Source organism: Lithobates pipiens, unplaced genomic scaffold (assembly GCF_037356315.1).
Source record: "Lithobates pipiens isolate NorthernLeopardFrog02 unplaced genomic scaffold, aLitPip1_a1.2 Scaffold_23, whole genome shotgun sequence".
NCBI lineage: Eukaryota > Metazoa > Chordata > Amphibia > Anura > Ranidae > Lithobates > Lithobates pipiens.
In genome coordinates, this window is record NW_027507785.1 from 45,639,842 (window position 1) to 45,664,034 (window position 24,193).

The window sequence follows — 24,193 nt, forward strand, 5'->3', positions numbered from 1 at the left end:
AGGAAAAACGGGCAGTGAAGCCGCAAGGCTCCACTGCCTGTCTCCCTTAGTTGGAATGGCAGCGCTGGGACCCGAGAGCCGAGGGACATGTCGGCCTCGGCGGCCGACATCGCGGGCGCCCTGGAAAGGTAAGTCTCCTTATTAAAAGTCGGCAGCTACTTTTGTTTCAGCTGCTGACTTTTAAATATTTTTTTTTTTGGGCTGAAGCACCGCTTTAAAGGGACATTTTTCAGAGACAGATGTAAAAAAAACACAGATTTTTACATACTGTCCCTGGTTTTACTGAGGCTGGCAACCCTGATGGGTCCCCCTAGTGGCAGTGCCCGAGGGGCCGAATGGTCAGTCCGCCCCTGACTGTAAGTTTTTATTTGGGTGCAGTGTTGCATGACTGCGCAATTGTCAGTTGAAAGAGAAGTATGTTCTGTATTTTTTTAAATTAAAGATTCATACTCATACTCAGACCGAGCTGTCCCCCGCCGTCTCTGCACTGAGAAACGAGCCACCGAACATCGCCGATGGCTCGGTTTTCACAGATCCCCGAGAGGAGAGCCGATGACTGTAAATCAGCGTCTCTCCTCTCTGTCCCTCCACCATCACTGGAGCGCTGAGCTGTGGAGGGGCGAGGAGCGGCCGGCTCAGATGCTGACACTGCCACCAATCAAGGCAGCTGGCGGATCCGGACTTGGGAAGTCGGGATGACGTGGTGCCTCGACTGATGGCAGTGACGTCAGCGGAAAGCGGACTTCAGACCGCTCTCCGCTGAAAACGGGTCACAGGAGTGCAAAACGGATTGCACTCCTGTGACCCAGAGGAGAAGCCCAGCCTTAAAAAAAGCTCAGGCAGGACGTCTCCTTTAAAGTAACGCAGGGCAGTTTAAATGCTCATAAAGGGGGGTAAAATCTTCTGAAGGTCAGATGGGTATTATCCTTTTTTTTTATAGATTTTGTTAATAGGCCTCATGTACATTGCTGCTGGTAAACGGACGTTTAGGAGCAGTTGGGCATTTTTTTTCAACTGCTCCTGAATAGTGATGGCCGAACGGTTCGCCCGGCGGTCGTTTCGCGGTGAATTTCGGCTGTTTCGTGGTCCGCCCGTTCGGCGGACTATTGGTGCCGTTCGCCCGGCGGACTTCCGTGTTTTTACTGTGTAAAAGAACTTTGACCTGATGACACATCCATCATGGGGTACAGGACAGCCAATTGAGACATTACAGCACATGGACACTTGGACATTCCCCCTAACTTATAAATAGACCCGATCCGGCGGCCATTTTACATTCTTTCTTCTGTCACTATAGGGAAAGGTTGCTGTGTGGAGAAGGGAGAGATAAATCGCTAGCTATTTGGTACACAAAAGTTCTTTTCAGGACTGGTAACTTGGTCTAGGGTGCTACAGAACATAGGGTTGAGTGCGGTACAGTCTGCTATTCTATAAGGACTGGTATCGGTCCACAATACATAGGGTTGAGGTGCACTACTGCTGACCGCTGCCCTATACTGCAGCAGTCCTTCATTGGTATAGGGACTGAGAGCTTTGTCACAGGGTCATTTAAAAAATGACAGGCAGAGGAAGAGGCAGGCCCTTCCGCAGGGGTGGTAGGGGTAGGGCAGGAGCAACAGGCTTGAGCCAAAGTGGGAAGTTGCAGAAGGTGCGTTCAATTACTTTAAAGGACGCACCAGACTTGGTTGAATGGCTCGCTCAGCCTTACTCTTCTGCACCCTCCTCATCCTCTCGATCTGCACCCTCTTCTTCACTCTCTGCTATGTGCACCCCCAAAGACACTACCACCAACAACACCAACAACAACACCACCACCACCACATACCGTCCGCTTGAGTCACAGGAATTATTTTCCGATCCATATCAAGAGGACATTTCTGATGCGCAGCCACTCTCACGCTGCTGATGTCAGTGCTCTCTATCACGGTGCAGGTGTCAGTGCTGTATATCACGGTGCTGATGTCAGTGCTCTCTATCACGGTGCTGCTGTTAGTGCTGTATATCACGGTGCTGGTGTGAGTGCTTTATGTCACGCTGCTGATGTCGGTGCTCTCTATCACGGTGCTGCTGTCAGTGCTGTATATCACGGTGCTGGTGTTAGTGCTTTATGTCACGCTGCTGATGTCAGTGCCCTCTATCACGGTGCTGTTGTCAGATGACTCTATCATGGTGCAGGTGTCATTGCTGTATGTCATGCTGCTGGTGATCATCTCCTGCACCCTCTTCTTTGCCTACCCTGGTCCCTGACCTTCCGTCTCCTCCATTGCCTTCATGCGCTCCACAGTCCTGAATTGTCACAACAATTTTCCATATAAAAAAAGAATGCTTGTAGTTATCGATCCCAGATTCACCTCATACATGTGTTATGTCATTGGCCATGTGGTGAGACTTATGTTATTTATGATATAACAGAATGTTTGCACAGCTAATAATTATTTTGTGGCTGCAAATTTGACCTATAGGTTTGCGAAGTTCGCCTCCCATTGAAGTCAATGGGGCCCGCCGCGAACGCTCTGGTTCGCGAACTATCGGCCGCGTTCGCGGTCCGCATTCGCGAAATGTCCCGTCGGAAGTTCGTCCATCACTACTCCTGAACTCTCCTCTATGTTATCTAATGCCGCATACACACGACCGGTTTTCCCCTGTCTTGCCTACACACGATCACCACCGACCGTCCAGAACGCGGTGACGTACAACACGTACGACTAGAAAAAGGAAGTTCAATAGCCAGTAGCCAATAGCTTCCGTCTCGTACTTGCTTCGGAGCATGCGTCGTTTTTTGGTCCGTCGGACCAGCATACAGACGAGCGGTTTTCCCGATAGGAATTGGTTCCGTCAGAAATATTTAAAACATGTTCTATTCCTAGGTCCGTCAGAATTTTCGAAAAAAAAAAAAAAAAGAGTCAGATGAGGCCCACACACACAATCGGAATATCCGATGAAAAGTTTCCGTCTGACTTTTTCTGTCGGACATTTCGCTCGTGTGTGCGCGGCATTAGGCTTTAATGTACACGGGACATTTTTACAACCTCTCCTGAACGACTTAACTTGACAGATAGTAACCCGTGTTCAAAACGTCCGTTTAGCCGCGTTTGCGTTTAGAAGCTTTTGAAAAAAAAAAAAAAAAACTTTTTATTTTCAAAATAGCCAAAAATAAAAAAAAGCCTGTAAACGAAATGCGGCTAAACGCGAGTTACCGCGTTTAGCCGCGCGTTTGGCGTTTGAAATGCTTCTAAACACAGCTTCTGAAATGCATTTTTTTGGGGGTTCCAAAAAAAAGCCTCTAAACGCAAGTGCCTCGAAACGACTATAAAGGAACCTGTGTACATGTACTGGTAAGATAACACGGAGGAGAGTTCAGGAGAAGTTGAAAAAAAAAATTGCCCAACTGCTCCTAAACGTCCGTTTACCATGTACATGAAGCCTTATCAGTACATGTACACGGGGTCGTTTATAGACGTTTCTAGGCAGTTGAGTTTAGAGGCCTTTTTTTTGGAAAGCAAAAAAAATAAAAAATAAGTTTAGAGTAGAGCTGCACGATTAATCGTCAAGAATCGTTATCGAGATCTTGACTAAAGTGTTTCACAATTCTTTCTATGCAGAGAATTCTCTCTGCTCTTCTGAAGCCATCAAAAGAAAGGAAGAAAAAAACTGGGCAGTCTGCCGAGAATCAAAACATTCTTTATCAGTTGAACTTAAATATAAACATTGTAACAATTTGTCAATGGAATAGATTTTGTGTAAAGGCCTGTACACACGGTCGGACTTGTACAAACTTTTCCGTGGACTTTTGTACAAAGGGCGTGGTCCACAAGTTTGTATTGCATACACACGGTCGGACTTTTTGACAACAAACACGAACGTGGTGACGTCACAACGTACGGACGCCACTTCAAAAGAGGACGTTCAATGACTCCAGCGCCACCTTTGGTCAACTTCTGTATTGTAGTCTGATCGTTTGCATAGGTTCTGAGCATGCGTGTTTGTACCTTGTACAAAAGTCCGATGCTTTTGCGTACACACGGTCGGACTTTGCTCCATCAGACTTTTGTTGCCAGAAAGTTTGTCCGTTCGCACAGCCAACAAAAGTCCGATGAAAACAGAAAAAGTTTGTCCGATGGAGCGTACACACAGTCGGATGTTGCTCCAAAACAGCTAATTTGCATGTTTGTTGTCAAAAAGTCCGACCGTGTGTACGGGCCTTTAGTGAAAAAAAAGTTTAACCACTTAAAACACTAAACCTTTTCCTGACAATTGTTGGTTTCAAGTTAAAATAATTTTCTTTTTTTGCTAGAAAATTACTTAGAACCCCCCAAACATTATATATATACACATATATATATATATATATATATATATATATATATATATATATATATATATATATATATATATATATATATATATATCTATCTATATATATATCTATCTATCTATATATACATCTATATATATATCTATATATATATCTATATATATCTATATATATATATATATATCTATATATATAGATATATATATATAGATATATATATATAATTTGTTTTTTTTTAATAGCAACCCTAGAGAATAAAATGGTGGTTGTTGCAATATTTTATTTCACACTGTATTTGCGAAGCAATCTTTCAAATACATTTTTTTTTTTTATTACTTTAATGAATTAAAAAAAAAAAAAAAAAAACTAACCAGTAAAGTTAGCCTTTTTTTTTTTTTTTTGTATAATGTGAAAGATTTTACATTGCGAGAATCGTGATCTTTTTATTCTAAGAAAAAAAATTATGATTCTCATTTTGGCCAGAATCGTGCAGCTTTAGTTTAGAGGCGTTTCAAGCATCAAACTCTTCTAAACGCGGTATCTTGCATTTAGCCGCATTTCGGTTACAGGCGTTTTTCATTTTTCGTTTTTTTCAAACGCTTCTAAACACAAACGTGGCAAAACGCAGCTAGACGCGGCATGTAAACGTGGTAAAACGGACGTTTTAAACGTGGGTTACTATCTGTCAAGTTAAATCGTTCAGGAGAGGTTGTAAAAACGTCCCGCGTACATTAGAGGGAAACCCCCAAAGACTTGGTTCTTACATTTTTTTTATTATTATTATTATTATTATTATTATTATTTTTCGGTTTTTTTGGTATAGAAGTTTTTCCTTTTTAGTTCAAAAACAAATTTTGCTCAAAGTTCAGAAAGGAGTTTAATACCAATTATAAGGATAATGTCCAGGAAAGAGAATTACTGATACGTCCTAATAAATTGGAGGATCTTTATGGAAGAAATGTTGTCCTCTGTAGTAAATCCCAGGAAGGCAGTACATGTCCCCGGGGGTTGTGGATGGTTTCAACCTTTAAAGAAGGTGTTCTTCAGGTTTCTCTCTCAATAGCGGAGACTCTGACAATCCCTTGTCATCCCAAGTCATTGTTTTTTGTGTTATTTTTTTGATAATGTGCTCCCTCTCGAGTTTTCCATTCATCAGGGTGGAGTCACCTGTGATTAGGTAATGAATTGTAAGAATAGCTCCGGAACAGCCCGGGGTGGGACGCCTCCTGATACAGCATAGAATCACAGCCTGAGCTAATTATCGTGATACATTGAGTCTGCCCTGAATGAGGAAGAACTCAGAACCAGAACCAGGATCACCACCAGGACTCAGCACCCCGGATCACCACCAAGACTCAGCACCCCGGATCACCACCAGGACTCAGCACCCCGGATCACTACCAGGACTCAGCACCCCGGATCACTACCAGGATTCTGCACCCCGGATCACCACCAAGACTCAGCACCCCGGGTCACCACAAGGGCTCAGCACCCCGGATCACTACCAGGACTCAGCACCCCGGATCACTACCAGGACTCTGCACCCCGGATCACTACCAGGACTCTGCACCCCGGATCACCACCAAGACTCAGCACCCCGGGTCACCACAAGGGCTCAGCACCCCGGATCACCACCAGGACTCAGCACCCCGGATCACCACCAGGACTCAGCACCCCGGATCACCACCAGGACTCTGCACCCCGGATCACCACCAAGACTCAGCACCCCGGGTCACCACAAGGGCTCAGCACCCCGGATCACCACCAGAACTCAGCACCCCGGATTACTACCAGGACTCTGCACCCCGGATCACCACCAAGACTCAGCACCCCGGGTCACCACAAGGGCTCAGCACCCCGGATCACCACCAGTACTCAGCACCCCGGATCACCACCAGGACTCAGCACCCCGGATCACCACCAGGACTCAGCACCCCGGATCACCACCAGGACTCAGCACCCCGGATCACCACCAGGACTCAGCACCCCGGATCACCACCAGGACTCAGCACCCCGGATCACCACCAGGACGCAGCACCCCGGATCACCACCAGGACTCAGCACCCCGGATCACCACCAGCACTCAGCACCCCGGATCACCACCTGGACTCAGCACCCCGGATAACCACCAGAGCTCACCCCCCCGGATCACCACCAGGACTCACCACCCCGAATCACCACCAGGACTCAGCACCCCGGACCACCACCAAGACTCAGCACCCGGGATCACCACCAGGACTCAGCACCCGGGATCACCACCAGGACTCAACCCCCCCGGATCACCACCAGGACTCAGCACCCCGGATCACCACCAGGACTCAGCGCCTCGGATGGGAACTGTCTATGAGAAATTGTCTAGAGTCAACTTCTACAAAAGCTGAAGGGTAAGCTCCTCTGTCAGGTTGGAATTGCTTCACTTCTTGTTTAAGTGACATGGGGACAGAGGACAGGAAGTGAAGGGAAATTAATTATTTGCCCCTACACAAGATAGCTACAGCCAGAAATGCTAGGGGGGTGTTTTTCAAAGTGATTTCTCAGCAAAATGAAACATGGAGACATGAATGAATGGATGGGGGGGGGGGGGGGGGGGGCAGGGCTGGATTTAGAGTATCATGGGCCTGGTGCTGAGGATTTTGATGGGCCTTTTTATAAATAAAATGAAAACATTTTTTTTTTTTTTTGTTAAAGTAAATTAAATATTTTAAACAAACCTCTCATTCACACTGTATGCGCAAGACAACCCATGTGAATGAGCCCTTCATTTTTAATTATTTACTACATTTTTGAATTATTTTCTTCATTTATTATTATTTGTTGGAGTTTTTTTATTTTTTACATTTTTTTCACAATACTTTTTTGGGAGCAGTGGAAGATATCAGTACTGCATACACATGGGGGGCCAGAGCAGGGGGAATCTAATGGACAGTCTGGGGTGATCAGTATGGGGGGGGGGGGGCGCAATTACAAGCACCGATCTCCCTCTAGAGGAGGTGGAGTGGCTTTCAGCTGCTTCATGGAGAGCCATAGAGGGAGGCTGTCATGGTGATGGTGCTTGTGATTGCCCACCACACCGATCACCCCCGACTTCCAGATTCCCCCTGCTGCAGGAGGTACAAGGAGCATCTCATGCAGTGCAGTGTTCAAATGGTCAGTCCGTCCCTGCTGGGCCTATATTAAGGTAAGGGCCTGGAGCTGCAGCTCCAATAGCCCCTACGTTAATCTGGCCCGGGGGGGGGTTACACTGAATATTAAAAATAAATTAAATTTGTTTTGCGGCACTAAAATACAATGTAGTTCCTCTTTAAGGTTTCACAATGTTTTTTGTTGTTATCTGTGTCTTAAGCCAACTTAATTTCTTGCCCTGGTGCCACTGGAACAGGAAATGAGTGGAAATATCCTCAATGGAGGCACAGAAAGCTTGGCTCCCAACTGTCCCTGATTTGGAGCAATGTCCCTCTGTCCCTCGTTCCTCCTTATTTGTCCCTCATTTTGGTCTGATCTGTATAGCTGTATATAAAATGTGCTATTTATCTTTCAAAAAAGTGTTTCCTAGCGCTAAACCTTTCATCCAAATCCCATTTTGCTGCAATTGTAAATTTCAAAAGCCGATATAAAGGAATTAGAGTGGTAAACAAAGCATTTATTATTATTTCAGGTACTTAAATAGCGCTTTCAATTTACACAGCACTTTACATTATACATTCACATCAGTCCCTGCCCTCAAGGAGCTTACACTCCAAGGTCCCCAACTCACATTCATACTAGGGGCAATTTAGACAGGAGCCAATTAACCTACCTGCATGTCTTTGGATTGTGGGAGGAAACCGGAGAACCCAGAGGAAACCCACGCAGGCACAGGGAGAACATGCAAACTCCAGGAAGATAGTGTTGTGGTTGAGATTTGAACCAGAGACCCATTTTTATTGCTAGGAGAAAGTGCCACCCAGTACACCGCTTGTGAGTTTAACCAATTTTTGTAGAATTGTCATTTAAGGGGGCGTGGCATGGGTGTGTGTCCTATGCCCTGCATACCTTTGCTAATAGGTGTGCTTTATTCCCATCCCAAAAAGTTGTGAGGTGTGCAGAAAGCGGGTGGCCGTTCCTTTAGAGCGCATGCATGGATGACGTGCATGGGCTGTATATACACTAAAGCTGCACGATTCTGGCCAAAATGAGAATCCCGATTTATTTTTTTCTTAGAATAAAAAGATCGCAATTCTCGCAACGTAAAATAATAATATTATTCTTAATATGACAAAAAAAAAAAAGCCTTTGAAACTTAATTTGCAACTCCATCAGTATCACCAGCAAATCAGCTTCATTATTATCCCATTAAAGAAGAAGAGAATTGTGCGCTGCATTTCCAGATTTCATAATTTGCCGCGTCACGAATGTTAATCCTCCATCACAAACGCTCGTTTACAAGACTGACCGCTTCTGCTTCCGAGCCTGCGTGTTTGTACTTTGGACTTTTGTCCGATGGACTTGTGTACACGCGCTCGGTTAATTTTCCTTTAAGGGGGTGTGGCGGGGGGCGTGTCCTATGCCTAAATACGTTTGCTAGTAGGTGTCCCTCATTCCCATCTCAAAATGTCGGTGGGTATGGTCTCCTGCTCTGGAGACATCTGGAGAGCAGAATGTCCCTCACTTTGTATAGATGTCCTCTCACTTCCTGTTGTGTCTCCTTCTCCTGTGTGGTAACATGTTGCTTTCTCATTTCTGTTTGTAGGTCCTTCCAAGCTCAGTCTCCATGACATCCTCAATGACAACCCTCTTCATCCTCTCCTGGATCCTGTTGGGTCTCCTTACCATAGTAGTTGATGTGCAGTCATCTAACGTGGAGACACACAAGCCCACCGTCCGCCCCGTGTTCAGCGGTCGCCCTTTCATGGTGGCGTGGAATGCGCCCACTCAGAACTGCCAGCTCCGTTACAACATGTCTCTTGATCTTCGACTTTTTGACATAAACTCAACACCTACTGAGGGTATTGTGGGCCAGAATCTCACCCTCTTCTACAAGAAGCGCCTGGGGTTCTACCCTTTCTATGACGAGTACAATGTTTCCGTCAATGGAGGTGTGCCCCAAAATGCCAGCCTGCGGGCTCACCTGGACCAGATGTTGGTCGGGATTAACAAATACATGCCGTCAGTTAATAAAACTGGACTGGGGGTCATTGACTGGGAAGAATGGAGACCCATTTGGGTTCGGAACTGGAATATGATGGACATATACAGGCAAGCTTCCCGGCAGCTGGTGGCTTCTCGATATCCCAACTGGACGGACGAAAAGGTGAACAGGGAAGCTCAGAATCAATTCGAAAAATCTGCCCGTGAGTTCATGGTAGAAACACTGCTACACGCCAAAAAGCTCCGACCCCGCCAGCTCTGGGGGTATTACCTGTACCCAGACTGCCACAACTATGACTACTCAACCAACTGGAATAATTATACTGGCAAGTGCCCCGATGTGGAGATGGCACGTAATGAAAAATTATGGTGGCTGTGGAAGGAGAGTAGCGCCCTTTATCCATCCATCTACCTAGACTTCGCTCTTAGGTCTTCTGTGAATGGTCGTAAATTCGCCCGCTACCGGGTAAAAGAGGCCATGAGGATGGCACCACAACACACAGATTACTCTCTGCCTGTTTTCGTGTATGCAAGACCCACCTACAAAGAAAACAACAACCTTCTTTCCCAGGTAAGACAACACAATGAGCGAAGCACACCAGCAGAAAGGTCCTTTCTGCCAATAGTGATCATCACCTACACAAAGGAGAGGGATGGTAAAATAAAGGTTCAGTTAAGCAAAACTCTGGGGAGCCCAACAACTTACCCAGCCCAGTCATTATCCCAGGAATAAAGAGCTACAATGATCATCATTTTACCCCATCTTAGTGCTGTTGAGCTCCTGCATCCTCTTATGGCCACTTCCTGCCTACATGCCCTCAGTCCAGTATTGGCTGCATGTCATTAAACTGGACCAGCTTCCCGATAGTGACAGTGATGGACAGTGGTCGTTGAAACAGGCACTTGTATTCTCCACCAAAGGAACATGCGGTAGGGTGAGCAAAACTGGGAAACAGTTACCCCCCCCCCCCCCATAATACAGCCATTCTGAGCCTGGGTTCAGTGGAACCCTATCGTTCCTCTAGAGCAGTGATGGTGAACCTTGGCACCCCAGATGTTTTCGAACTACATTTCCCATGATGCTCAACTACACTGCAGAGTGCATGAGCATCATGGGAAATGTAGTTCCAAAACATCTGGGGTGCCAAGGTTCACCATCACTGCTCTAAAGCAGGGGTAGGGAACCTATGGCTCTCGAGCCAGATGTGGCTCTTTTGATGGCTGCATCTGGCTCTCACCTCTCAACCCGCGGATTGCGTGGTGCGCCGATCCGTGGATTGAGCCCATAGGAAAGGCCCCAAGCTTCGGCCTAGCTGCGGCCATTTTGGTACACCCGGCAGCGCCCTAGGTGAGCGGCGCGCTGACGTCAACATCACCCGCCTCAACTGCTCGTGGATCTGCCTGCCTGTGTAGTGGTAAGGAAGCAGACAATCATAGGGGAGATGACGTGGATATTACAGTTATAATTGAAATTAGTCGATTAATCGATAATAAAAATAAATTAGTTTTAAACATATTGCATGGCTCTCACTGAATTACATTTTAAAATATGTGGCGTTCATGGCTCTCTCAGCCAAAAAGCTTCCCTACCCCTGCTCTAGCGGTTGATGGGGGTTCCTTGAGCTGTGACTGATTGTCCTTCCATTTGACAATGCCTCCATACCATAGTTCCATCATGACACCAATTATGTTTTTAGCTGTCTGTAAAACATAATTGGTTTTATGTTCCTTCCTTATAGTCAGGGCCGTCTTTAATACTGATTGGACCCTGGGCAACATTTTTCTTGGGCCCCCCCCCATGCAGTTTTGCTCTCCACCTGCTCTGAGACATACAATAAATAGCAGATAGACTTAAAATCTGTTTACTGTATCAGATCAGGCAGCAATTGCGATTGGTTACCAGCGGTTACAGCATATCATTACTGCTTAATGACTGGTTGCTAGAGGTTACAGCACACATTACGGCTCACTGATTGGTTGCTGGAGGTTACAGCACATCATCACATCACTGCAGGGGAGCATGATATACATATGAATGCCACCATTATTTACATATCAATGCTGCCAGTCGCATCTATTTACTTAGTAATGCCGCCACTATTTATATATGAATGCCGGTTATTTACATGTAAACACAGGGTCTGCGGGTGAGTCATCTGTACACAACAATAGGGCAGAGCTGGGCATTAGTACCATCACTTCACACTGAGATATTGGGACTAAAACTTCAAGGGACAAGGGAATTTACACTGGCATAGTTGGCAAGTATGAGGCAGCTGCTTTGGGCCCCACAACAATGACAGGGCCCAGGGCAGCTGCCCCGTTTTGCCCTGCCTTAAAGACAGCCCTGCTTATAGTTCCCACTGATCACAAATGTAAGGAGCATTCTTCCTACTGACCTCAGGTTGAGAAAGGCTACCATAACAGGAAGTGCCTCAACAAGGAAGGACCTCCATTGGCAGGATCACCAGTGACTGCTTTAATGAAAGCTTTTGAAATGATAATTTTAAAGCTTATATGAGATTTTAGCGTCTAGGTTTACGTTTTAGGTTTAGATTTCCTTCCTTCATTTCTCCAGCATCTTCCAAACACTAACATGTTGTGATCGGGTGGTGTGACCCTTTAATTTGACGGTTCTATATTCTCTTCTAGAGGGTGTACCAATGAGTTGGGGCCCATTCACACCTATGAAGACATGCTGTAGGGCACACAGTAAGGAATGGGAATCGACCTTTACTCCATCCTTGTTTCTTGCTCCAGGTCTTCATTAACATCATAATTTCTTTAGGAAAGGAATGTATCTATGTGATTCATTTGGTTTAATATTTCAATATTCTAATCAATGATTTTGTATTTTCTACCTTTTAGATGGATCTCATCTCAACCGTCGGAGAGAGTGCGGCGCAGGGGGCGGCTGGGGTGATATTTTGGGGCGATGCAGAATATGCCAAAAACAAGGTGAGTGTATGAAGATCAGAGCAGGACTTAGGGTGGTGGGGGCCCCTGGGCTTGAGTCACTTTTGGGCCCTGCCTTCTATACATTACCATATTTATCGGCGTATAACATGCGCCAGCATATAACACGCACCCCGAGTTTAGGAGGGAATTTTAAGGAAAAAAAACGTACATTTAAACGCCCATCAATGCAGCCTTATCAGTGTCCATCTGCAGCCTTGTCCAGTGTCATTTTAGGCCTTGTCATTGCAGTCTTGAAGTTAAAAAATTGTGCCGCCGAGATACAAAGTCCTCTTGGTTGCTCTCGGCGGCTCTCGGGTCCTCTCCCAGTCCCGAGTGGAGAGTAGCCGAGTGTACTCGGCTCGGCTCACAGTCACACGCAGTCCCTGTGTTATGTCCATAATAGGGCGGGACTGGGCATGACTGTGAGCAGAGCCGAGCCGAGTACACTCGGCTATGTATCTTGCCGGGGCCCCCATTTGGGTGGGGCCCATGGTCTTGAGCCCAGTCAAGCCCAATGGTAAGTCCTGCCCTGATGAAGATCCATATCGTGTGTTGTGATCTGTTACTGTGAAGGCGTGCATTGTCACGGGGAACCGAGAACTAACTGGAGAAAACTTACAGTGTCAGCGTACATGGTATACGTTCATCTCTAATGCCGCGTACACAAGGTTGGAATTTCGGCCAGCAAAAGACAGATGAGGGCTTTTCGGCGGAAAATGCGACCGTGTGTACGCTCCATCGGAATTTTGCTGACCGAATTTTCCGCCAGCAAAAGATTGAGAGCATGTTCTCAATTTTTCAGACGGAAATTCCGATCGTGTGTATGCAATTCCGACGTGAAAATACCTCACACATGCTCAGATTCAACTACGAGATGGAAGCTATTGGCTACTGGGTATTGAACATCCTTTTTCTAGTCCCGGCGTACGTGTTGTACGTCACCGCGTTCTTGGCGGTCGGAATTTTTGGTGAGACCGTGTGTACGCAAGACAGCTTGAGCGAAATCCCGTCAGAAAAACCATCAGAGCTTTTTCCAACCAAAATTCCAATCATGTGTACGCGGTATTAGAGTAGAGGCCCACCTTAAGTTAGAGTATTCCTCCACAGCAGCTTCAGCCTTGCCCCAAGGCATTGGTGAAAATGGCACAAGGACAAAGGTACCCAAGTGTGTGTAAAGTGGCCCTTTAACAGAGAGCCTAACGTAGCCCAAAAGAACCCACGTGGAGTAGGCCTCACGTGTGATCTAGTACTTGGCGTTCAACAAGTTAATGGATAACCGTGGAAGACGTGACCAACAACCTCACCACTGCCCCACCTGCCCACAAAATTGGTTGGGTTCCAAAAGAGCCAGGGGATCCATATGCACAGGGACTGGAGCTGGGGACCAAAATAGAGGTTCAAGCAAGGTTCTTCTAACCTGTTCATTCTAGAGTTGCTACATGGCCTGCTCCTGAACCAGACAGTCCAGTCCATGGGTCATGGAGTCAGAAAATGCTGCCTCTGTAGGCAATAGCCTCTCTTACATATCACAGCTGTAGGACAGGGGGGTGGTGGGCCTTGATGGTTATTTGGGGAGCTTGGGCCTCGGATCCCCTGTACAAGTGGAAATGTTTTAAGCAATGGGTTGGTTTCCTCCGAGAACCATATGCACAGGGACTGGGGACCAAAACAGAATTCAAGCAAAGTTCTGTTGATTAACTAGGGTTGCTACGTGATGGCCCCGTCCTGAGCCAGACAGTCTGTGTTTTTTTTTTTAACTACTGTCTGGTGTTCTGGCAGATAGTGTCCACCCCATACTGGGCATGCGCAGTACGGGGCAGAAGAAGCTTCGGAAAATCTCCGAAGATGAACGGCGCCTGCACCGCGAGTGGAGGTGGTAGCCCCACCATCCAAGCGGACATAGCGTTGTGAAAATTAGACGGCCCCTCACGGCCTCGCTTCACTCGCCACGCTTCGGGCTCGGCCTCGCTGCACTTGGCTCTTTTATATTCCTACTCTATGTCCACTTGGATGGTGGGGCTAGAACCTGGACTCACGGCGCAGGCGCCGTTCATCCTCGGCTATTTTCGGGAATCTGTGTGTGCTGTGTACTGCGCATGCGCAGTACACAGCAGACACTATCCGATAGGGGACCTTATATGATAAGGACACCGGCTCTTTTGTTTGAATAAATCTTTCAATTAATTAAATTTAAAAACCTTTAATATAAAATACTTTAAAATTAAATCCCTTAAAAATCATTAATTTTAAGAATCCAATTCTGGTTTTGAAGCACCATTTTTCTGATGCCCCTGCAGAGAGGGGCAGCCTGTCTTGATCCGGCCCATATTGAAAGGTTGACGAATTGGCTACGCAGGAGTATTTGGCACCTGGGGATTTGATTGGAGCAGTTGTTGAATTTTCAACCAAGTAACAGGTTGCTCCAGACATTACCCTCATCACCTAGGGCAGTGATGGCGAACCTTGGCACCCCAAATGTTTTGGAACTACATTTCCCATGATGCTCATGCACTCTGCAGTGTAGTTGAGCCTCATGGGAAATGTAGTTCCAGAACATCTGGGGTGCCAAGGTTCACCATCACTGACCTATGGAATCCTTTGGCTCTGGTACACCTGCAATGTTGTGTAACTTTCTATACCATAATGGTATGGCCCATGCTTCCTTACTTCTTCCCCCATTAGGTGTCTGTATATTCCATGTAGTGTGTTTGGTAGCTAATGTAGCTCTCACCCCCACCCACTGAGTAGTACTAGTAGTGCATCAGCAGCTAGTTCAGGGGTATCCTTTTGTGATGCTTTATTAAAAGTTTAACTTGGATAGGGTAGCTGTGGGATACTTCATTAGAAACTAGACATGTGCACTGCCAAAAAATTTGTTTGTTTTCGTTTTCATTTCATTTGTTTTATTTTTCACGAACAGAAAAATTTGAAAGGAAATTCCAACACCTATAATTTAATAGTTATTATTAGTTCGTTATTATTTCAGATTTTCGGGTTTTCAAATTTTCATTCTTTTGAATTTTCAGATTTTCATTCTTATTTTGGGGTTTTTCAAATTTCCAAATCTTTGAATTTTCGAAATTCAGAATTTCCAAAATCTCGAAATTCCAAATGTCTGAAATTTAGAATTTTTGTAAATTTGAAAATTCAGAAATTTGAAATTTTGGAAACATGAAATTTTATAAATTTGAAAATTCGGAAATTAGAAAATTTGAAAATTCGGAAATTTGAAAATTCGGAAATTTGAAAATTCGGAAATTTGAAAATTCGGAAATTTAAAAATTCGGAAATTTGAAAATTCGGAAATTTGGAAACTTGAAATTTTGTAAATTTGAAAATTCGGAAATTTGAAAATTCGGAAATTTGAAAATGCGGAAATTTGAAATGCGGAAATTTGAAATGCGGAAATTCTGGAATTTTGGAAATTCGGAAATTCTGGAATTTTGGAAATTCGGAAATTCTGGAATTTTGGAAATTCGGAAATTCTGGAATTTTGGAAATTCGGAAATTCAGAGATTTCGGAAAATAACGAAATTTGTCAAAATTCACTAAAAAAAACGAATTCAGAACTAAACAAATTGCACATGTGTAGTAGAAACATGGGGACATTTCTCACTTTCTCAAAGCTTCTTAGAAGAGTCCCTCTAGCAGCAACTAGGCAATGCTGGGACACCATAGAAAATACCCCAATTTGAGCAAGAACTGACACTGATGCACAAGGGGTAGTAGCAGCAAACAGTCACTAGGATCCTACACACAGATCTCTACTCACAGTGTCATATTGGATACTTTGATACCTCCCACAAACTCTCCAGACCGGAACCCCAGTGAAATCTCTCAATCAGTTCCACAAGGGCCAACAGAATTGCTCCCCCCCTCCCCCCAACTCTAACACAGCTGGGACCTCAGTGAGTACTTGCACAGGCTTTAGCATTTCTGGGCCCTCAATGAGCAAGCATGGAAATACAGCTGGACTGCCCAGAGGGGCAGCAGCCCTTCAGGGTGGGAACTTATTTTCTTGGACATGAACCCGGCTACCTCAGGTCTCAGACTATGTAGGCACACCCCAACTGCCTACTGGGCACCCCCCCCCCCCCAGGGATCAGCTGAGACCACAAAAAATATTCAGACTGTTAATTTGACTCTCCCAGCCCAATACATTCCAGAATCCTCCAGGTGGTAGGAGGAGGCCGTCAAACCCGCAACCAGTAAAACCCAGAACAGCCCAAAGTAATCACACGCTGCTCCAATGAGTACAGGGGAATCAAATGAATTAAATTTATCTAACCTAACTAGCAGCCTTACTAGGAGGGTAAGGAAATTCCGCCAACAAAAGTCCGATGAGAGCTTTTGGTCGGAAAATGCGACCGTGTGTATACTCCGTCGGACTTTTGCTGGCGGAATTCCAGCCAGCTAAAGATTGAGAGCAGGTTTTCAATTTTTCGGTCAGAAAAAGTTTTGATCGGAAATTCCGACCGTCTGTACCAATTCCAACGCAAAAAACTTCCTATGCATGCTCGAAAACAATTCGCCGCATGCGCGGAAGCATTGAACTTCATTTTCTCGGCCCGTCGTAGCGTTGTACGTCACAGCGCTCTTGCCGGTCGAAAGTTCAGCGAATGTTTGTGTGACCGTGTGTATGCAAGTCAAGCTTGAGCGGAATTCCGCTTGTCTGTTACCGGGAATTAGAAGGTGTTCAATGTGGTAATTCGCCACTTCATGCCCCGCCCGTAGTCAAATGACGTCCGCAGGAGGGATCCCCCACCCTGGACGGGCGTCATATCATTTCCTGGGCCTCCTGGCTGTCTAGGGGGGGGCGTGCGCGCTCTGCGTCACTTGGCAGCCAGTGCGCATGCTTTGGCGCAACGATGTCTGCTGGGCACCCACGATTGCCGGTAACAGAGCCGGGACGGGGATCTGTGTGTGTCAACACACAGATCCACGTCCTGTCAGGGGAGAGGAGACCGATCCTGTGTTCCCAGTACAGAGGAACACCGATCGGTCTCCTCCCCTTGTGAGTACCATCCCCCCTACAGTTAGAATCACTCCCTAGGTAACACATTTAACCCATTGATCTCCCCTTCCCTGCCAGTGACATTTATACAGTAATCAGTGCATATTTATAGCTCTGATCGCTGCATAAATGTGAGGTTAGGAAAATTGCTGCGCTAAACCACTAAGTGAATAGATTAAATAAATAAGAAAAAATCTGCTCACACCAAAACAAACAAAGTCCAGATAAATAGAAAAAAAAGTGTAGCGATAAATGTGCCAAGGAGGAGGGTCACCCCGGATATGGTGAACCAGGGAGAAAAGTATGGGAACATTTTATAGCACAAGATAATAGTGTTCAAAAACCTCTTAAAGGTGAAAAACACAATAGGGTATGTAATACCTAAAACACAATAAAACCCAAACTCTGAATGGAAGAAAACTTAATGAAAAGCGTCCAATCACATAACTGTGGTAAAATCTTCCATGATGAGCGAAGAAACAAATGTAAACAGAAAAGTTTTTCACCTGCGTGGCATATATATACGAAACAAGCTGTATAAATGACAATGGTCCCAAAATAGTGTCAAAAGTGTCCGATGTGTCCGCCGCAATGTCACAGTCATGAAAAAAATCGCAGATTGCCGCCATTACTAGTAAAAAATAAAAATAAAAAAAAGAATAAAAAATTCCATAAATCTATTCCCTATTTTGTAGACGCTATAACTTTTGCGCAAACCAATCAATATACACTTATTGCGATTTTTTTTTTTTTTTTACCAAAAATACGTAGAAGAATATATATCGGCCTAAACTGAGGAAATTTTTTTTTTTAAAATTGGGATATTTATTATAGTAAAAAGTAAAAAAATCTATATATATTTTTTCCAACTTGTCACTCTTCTTCTTGTTTATAGCCCAAAAAATAAAAACAGTAGAGCTGATCAAATACCACCAAAAGAAAGCTCTATTTGCGGGGAAAAAAATATATAAACATTTCATATGGGTACAGTGTAGTGTGTATAGTAGACCAGAAAAATGGTGCAAATATGTGGACGGTGGTTTGGGAAGCCCCCGGCCTGATTAGATGATGGGGCCAAGAGCATCCTGGGCCACATTGCTTAAAAATTCTACCTCAGGTACTAAGTTAAAAGGGGGCGGAGGCAGGGCCGGGACAAGAGGTGCTCAGATGTGATGGGGAGGAAATGCTCAGCATAGAAACTCACTGAAAACGAAGCGTGTGCAGAGCTGCCAACACTCCTCTGCAAAATCCCCAACCGCAGTGGGGACATGGACAGAAGGGGGCGATTGAGAGCAGCAGGTTAAACCAGGTTGAGATAGAAGTACAGTTAAATCTCACTTGTTTAATAATAATAATAATAAAAAAAGGTAAACAAAGTAAACGTAGTCAAAACATATCCAGGGTGACGGGTGTGTAGTGAGGGTGATGGGTGTGTAGTGAGGGTGATGAATGTGTAGTGAGGGTGACGGGTGTGTAGTGAGGGTGATGAATGTGTAGTGAGGGTGATGGGTGTGTAGTAAGGGGGACGGGTGATGGATGACGGGTGTGTAGTGAGGGTGACGGGTGTGTAGTGAGGGGGACGGGTGATGGATGACGGGTGTGTAGTGAGGGTGACGGGTGTGTAGTGAGGGTGACAGATTTGTAGTGAGGGTGATGGGTGACGGGTGCGTAGTAAAGGGGGGCGGGTGATGGATGACGGGTGTGTAGTGAGGGTGACGGGTGTGTAGTAAGGGGGATGGGTGATGGATGACGGGTGTGTAGTGAGGGCGATGGATGTGTAGTGAGGGTGATGGGTGACGGGTGTGTAGTAAAGGTGATGGGTGACGGGTGTGTAGTGAGGGTGATGGGTGTGTAGTGAGGGTGATGGGTGACGGGTGTGTAGTGAGGGTGATGGGTGACGGGTGTGTAGTGAGGGTGATGGGTGACGGGTGTGTAGTGAGGGTGATGGGTGTGTAGTGAGGGTGATGGGTGACGGGTGTGTAGTGAGGGTGATGGGTGACGGGTGTGTAGTAAAGGTGATGGGTGACGGGTGTGTAGTGAGGGTGATGGGTGTGTAGTGAGGGTGATGGGTGACGGGTGTGTAGTGAGGGTGATGGGTGACGGGTGTGTAGTGAGGGTGATGGGTGACGGGTGTGTTGTGAGGGTGACAGGTGATGGGTGTGTAGTGAGGGTGATGGGTGTGTAGTGAGGGTGACGGGTGATGGGTGTGTAGTGAGGGTGATGGGTGACGGGTGTGTAGTGAGGGTGATGGGTGTGTAGTGAGGGTGATGGGTGACGGGTGTGTAGTGAGGGTGATGGGTGACGGGTGTGTTGTGAGGGTGACGGGTGATGGGTGTGTAGTGAGGGTGACGGGTGATGGATGTGTAGTGAGGGTGATGGGTGACGGGTGTGTAGTGAGGGTGATGGGTGTGTAGTGAGGGTGATGGGTGACGGGTGTGTAGTGAGGGTGATGGGTGACGGGTGTGTTGTGAGGGTGACGGGTGATGGGTGTGTAGTGAGGGTGACGGGTGTGTAGTGAGGGTGATGGGTGACGGGTGTGTAGTGAGGGTGATGGGTGTGTAGTGTGGGTGATGGGTGACGGGTGTGTAGTGAGGGCGACGGGTGTGTAGTGAGGGTGACGGGTGTGTAGTGAGGGCGACGGGTGTGTAGTGAGGGTGATGGGTGTGTAGTAAGGGGGACGGGTGATGGATGACGGGTCTGTAGTTAGGGTGATGGGTGACGGGTGTGTATTGAGGGTGACGGGTGTGTAGTGAGGGTGATGGGTGACAGGTGTGTAGTGAGGGTGATGGGTGACGGGTGTGTAGTGAGGGTACGGGTGTGTAGTGAGGGTGATGGGTGACGGGTGTGTTGTGAGGGTGACGGGTGATGGGTGTGTAGTGAGGTTGACGGGTGTGTAGTGAGGATAACGGGTGATGGGTGACAGGTGTGTAGTGAGGGTGATGGGTGACGGGTGTGTAGTGAGGGTGACGGGTGTGTAGTGAGGGTGACGGGTGTGTAGTGAGGGTGACGGGTGTGTAATGAGGGTGAAGGGTGTGTAAGAGGGTGACGGGTGATGGGTGACGGGTGTGTAGTGAGGGTGACGAGTGTGTAGTGAGGGTGACGGGTGTGTAGTGACGGTGACGGGTGTGTAGTGAGGGTGACGGGTGTGTAGTGAGGGTGACGGATGGCGGGTGTGTAGTGAGGGTGACGGGTGACGGGTGTGTAGTGAGGGTGACAGGTGTGTAGTGAGGGTGACGGGTGGTGGGTGTGTAGTGAGGGTGACGGGTGTGTAGTGAGGGTGACGGGTGATGGGTGAGGGTGACGGGTGTGTAGTGAGGGTGGCGGGTGTGTAGTGAGGGTAATGGGTGACGGGTGTGTAGTGAGGGTGACGGGTGTGTAGTGAGGGTGACGGGTGTGTAGTGAGGGTGACGGGTGTGTAGTGAGGGTGACGGGTGATGGGTGAGGGTGACGGGTGTGTAGTGAGGGTGGCGGGTGTGTAGTGAGGGTGACGGGTGTGTAGTGAGGGTGATGGGTGGTGGGTGTGTAGTGAGGGTGACGGGTGTGTAGTGAGGGTGACGGGTGTGTAGTGAGGGTGACGGGTGATGGGTGAGGGTGACGGGTGTGTAGTGAGGGTGGCGGGTGTGTAGTGAGGGTGACGGGTGTGTAGTGAGGGTGATGGGTGGCGGGTGTGTAGTGAGGGTGATGGGTGATGGGTGAGGGTGACGGGTGTGTAGTGAGGGTGATGGGTGACGGGTGTGTACTGAGGGTGATGGGTGACAGGTGATGGGTGACGGGCGATGGGTGACGAGTGATGGGTGATGGGTGTGTAGTGAGGGTGATGGGTGGCGGGTGTGTAGTGAGGGTGACGGGTGATGGGTGAGGGTGGCGGGTGTGTAGTGAGGGTGATGGGTGACAGGTGATGGGTGACGGGTGTGTAGTGAGGGTGACGGGTGATGGGTGATGGGTGAGGGTGGCGGGTGTGTAGTGAGGGTGATGGGTGACAGGTGATGGGTGACGGGTGTGTAGTGAGGGTGACGGGTGATGGGTGATGGGTGAGGGTGGCGGGTGTGTAGTGAGGGTGATGGGTGACAGGTGACGGGTGACGGGTGTGTAGTGAGGGTGACGGGTGTGTAGTGAGGGTGACGGGTGTGTAGTGAGGGTGATGGGTGACAGGTGACGGGTGACGGGTGTGTAGTGAGGGTGATGGGTGACAGGTGATGGGTGACGGGTGTGTAGTGAGGGTGACAGGTGACAGTGTGTGCTGAGTGTTGGCGGATGTGAAGATCTATTGTAGGGTCTCTACAAACCTTTCTCATCCGGCTCTCTTCTCCGCAGCCCACCTGCCAGAACATGACGTGGTACCTGGACGGAGATTTGGGTCAGTACATCGTGAACGTGACCACGGCGGCCTCTCTCTGCAGCCAGACGCTCTGCGGTGGAAACGGACGATGCCTGCGGAAAGAAAATGCGACCAACGCCTATCTACACCTCAACCCCGCCAACTTCTGCATCGTTCGGGCGCCCTCGGGGTCCAATGCGTCCCTCCCAATGTGGGCGGAGGGTCGGCTGTCATCGGAGGACGTCACATTTCTACGCACACATTTTCGATGTCAGTGCTACCTGGACTCTCCTGGGAGAACCTGCGGCTCCAGGGATCTCATGTACAACGGTGCAAAATCCTCGGAGTCCACCAGGGGCAGCGCACCGTCCCGCATATTATTGGTAATCTTGCTGAGGCTGCTGGACTGGTGAAAAGCCTTGGGGGAGAAGAAGCTCAATGCCCTTTTCTTTAATAATTTTATTTAAACCTGAACAGTCAAGGATTGTAAGATAAGATCAGGTCCATATAAAATTATAGAGCGCAGCCGACATGCAGAGCCCTGAAAAAGTATTCATACCCCTTGAAATTTTTCACATTTTGTCATATTATAACCAAAAACTTAAATGTATTTTATTGGGATTTTATGTGATGGACCAACACAAAGTGCCACATAATTGTGAAGTGGAAGGAAAATGATAAATGGTTTTCAACATTTTTTTTTACAAATAAATATGTGAAAAGTGTGGGGGGGGGGGCATTTGTATTCAGCCCCCTTTACTCTGATACCCCTAAATAAAATCTAGTGGAACCAATTGCCTTCAGAAGTCACCTAATTAATAAATAGAGTCCACCTGTGTTTAATTTAGTCTCAGTATAAATACAGCTGTTCTGTGAAGCCCTCAGAGGTTTGTTAGAGAACCTTAGTGAACAAACAGCATCATGAAGGCCAAGGAACACAGAGTCTGCAAAAGACTTGAGACCGGGGCGGAGGTTCACCAGTTTGTGAAAACGATTAGATTTGCCTAACAGGGATCTGTGTTTGTATGATTGGCTAGTAGAACAGTCAGCTGACAAACTGCAGATGGTGGCAGGCTATCCAAGATCATGTGTCTGTGAGCGGGCAGCGGGGAAAGTCATCATGCAAGTATTCCAGCTTGCAGGACAGTTTGGGGAATCTCAGAAGTGTGTGGGAATCACTATGCACCAGAATGTATGCAAGAATTTTCTCTGAAGTCGCCATCTAGTGGTGGCTGATGGTATTGCAGGCTGTGTTAACTTTCATAGACTTGAAAAATGCTCCATCCTCACAGCAAGGGGTTAAAAGCTGGTTAAGTATGGGGATGGAGGAAAAAGCTGTGGTACATACCTTACTCCTCGCTCCAGCTGGCTTCCTCCACTCTGTATGACCCGTCCCCCCAACCCTCTTCTCTAAAAGTGCTCCAGCTGGCGATTGCACACCGGTGTCATCACATACAACGCAGAACCGATGGTCTGGAAGCCTGTCGGAGTGAGGATTAGGGTATTACAGTTTATTTCTCTATCCCTAGACCTAGTTTAAACTGGAACTTCACTCTCCCAATCAACATTGATCATTTTTATTCGTCATGCTGTTAGCGTTAGTAAATAGATAGAAAAGTATATTATATTTACTTGTTTAAAAAAAAAAAAAAAAAATCTTCAGTTACTTCCTGATTTCTTGCCTAGGCAAATGATGTCATACTTTCCATGAGTCTTCAGGAGTGAAGGAGTTTAATGCGGCCCCAATGGTAATTTGGATATATATATATCTTTTGTGGCCCCCAGAAAAATCGATTCGTTGGGGGCCACAAAAGATATATACTGTATTTTTCATCCTGGTAGCCTCAAAGAGCACAGGGAGGGGGCTGGAGGAAGTGCCATCAGATTACATAAAGGAGAATCTCCTCTTTACTTGGCGGTCTCTGTAATAGGAAGTCCCGTCTCCTGGGCTGGCATTGGATGACTGTTCTGTCTATCACAGGAGGCGGGACTTTGTATTAAAGAGGCCGCTGAGTAAACAGGAGATTCTCCTGTATGTAATCTGTTGGTGCTCATCCTGTCCCCCCCCCCCCCATCCCCTTTGAGGCTGCAGATGGGCATGGATCAGGCTGCACTGATGGCAATGGTGAGGCTGCATTCATGGCTGGGGTGAGGCTGCATTCATGTCAATGGTGAGGCTGCAGATGGGCAATAGTGAGGCTGCATTTGTGTCTATGGTGAGGCTGCAGATGGGCACTGATTAGACTGCATTCATGGCAAGGGTGAGGCTGCATTCATGTCAGTGGTGAGGCTTCAGATGGGCATTGATTAGGCTGCATTCATCGAAAGGGTGAGGCTGCGTTCATGGCAATGGTGAGGCTGCATTCACGGGAATGGTGAGGCTGCATTCATGGCAATGGTGAGGCTGCATTCATGGCAATGGTGAGGCTGTGTTCATTGGAATGGTGAGGCTGAATTCATG

The 24,193-nt window shown here is 47.0% G+C and overlaps 1 protein-coding gene across 1 annotated transcript; it reads left to right on the forward strand.

The window, feature by feature from the left end:
* The first annotated feature begins 6,570 nt into the window (after window positions 1–6,570).
* Window positions 6,571–22,455, forward strand: LOC143927443 (hyaluronidase-2-like). The gene is made up of 4 exons (XM_077451519.1): window positions 6,571–6,699; window positions 9,045–10,013; window positions 12,311–12,400; window positions 21,729–22,455. The coding sequence occupies exons 2-4, from the start codon at window positions 9,066–9,068 to the stop codon at window positions 22,143–22,145; spliced, it is 1,455 nt and encodes a 484-aa protein (XP_077307645.1). The 5' UTR covers window positions 6,571–6,699; window positions 9,045–9,065; the 3' UTR covers window positions 22,146–22,455.
* The last annotated feature ends 1,738 nt before the right edge of the window (window positions 22,456–24,193 follow it).

Excerpts from the sequence above, each read along its gene's own strand:
- LOC143927443 (XM_077451519.1), top strand. The coding sequence starts at position 9,066 with ATGACATCCTCAATGACAACCCTCTTCATCCTCTCCTGGATCCTGTTG. Across the intron at positions 10,014-12,310 it reads ACAACAACCTTCTTTCCCAG|ATGGATCTCATCTCAACCGT; the intron begins GTAAGACAACAC and ends TCTACCTTTTAG. Across the intron at positions 12,401-21,728 it reads CAGAATATGCCAAAAACAAG|CCCACCTGCCAGAACATGAC; the intron begins GTGAGTGTATGA and ends TCTTCTCCGCAG.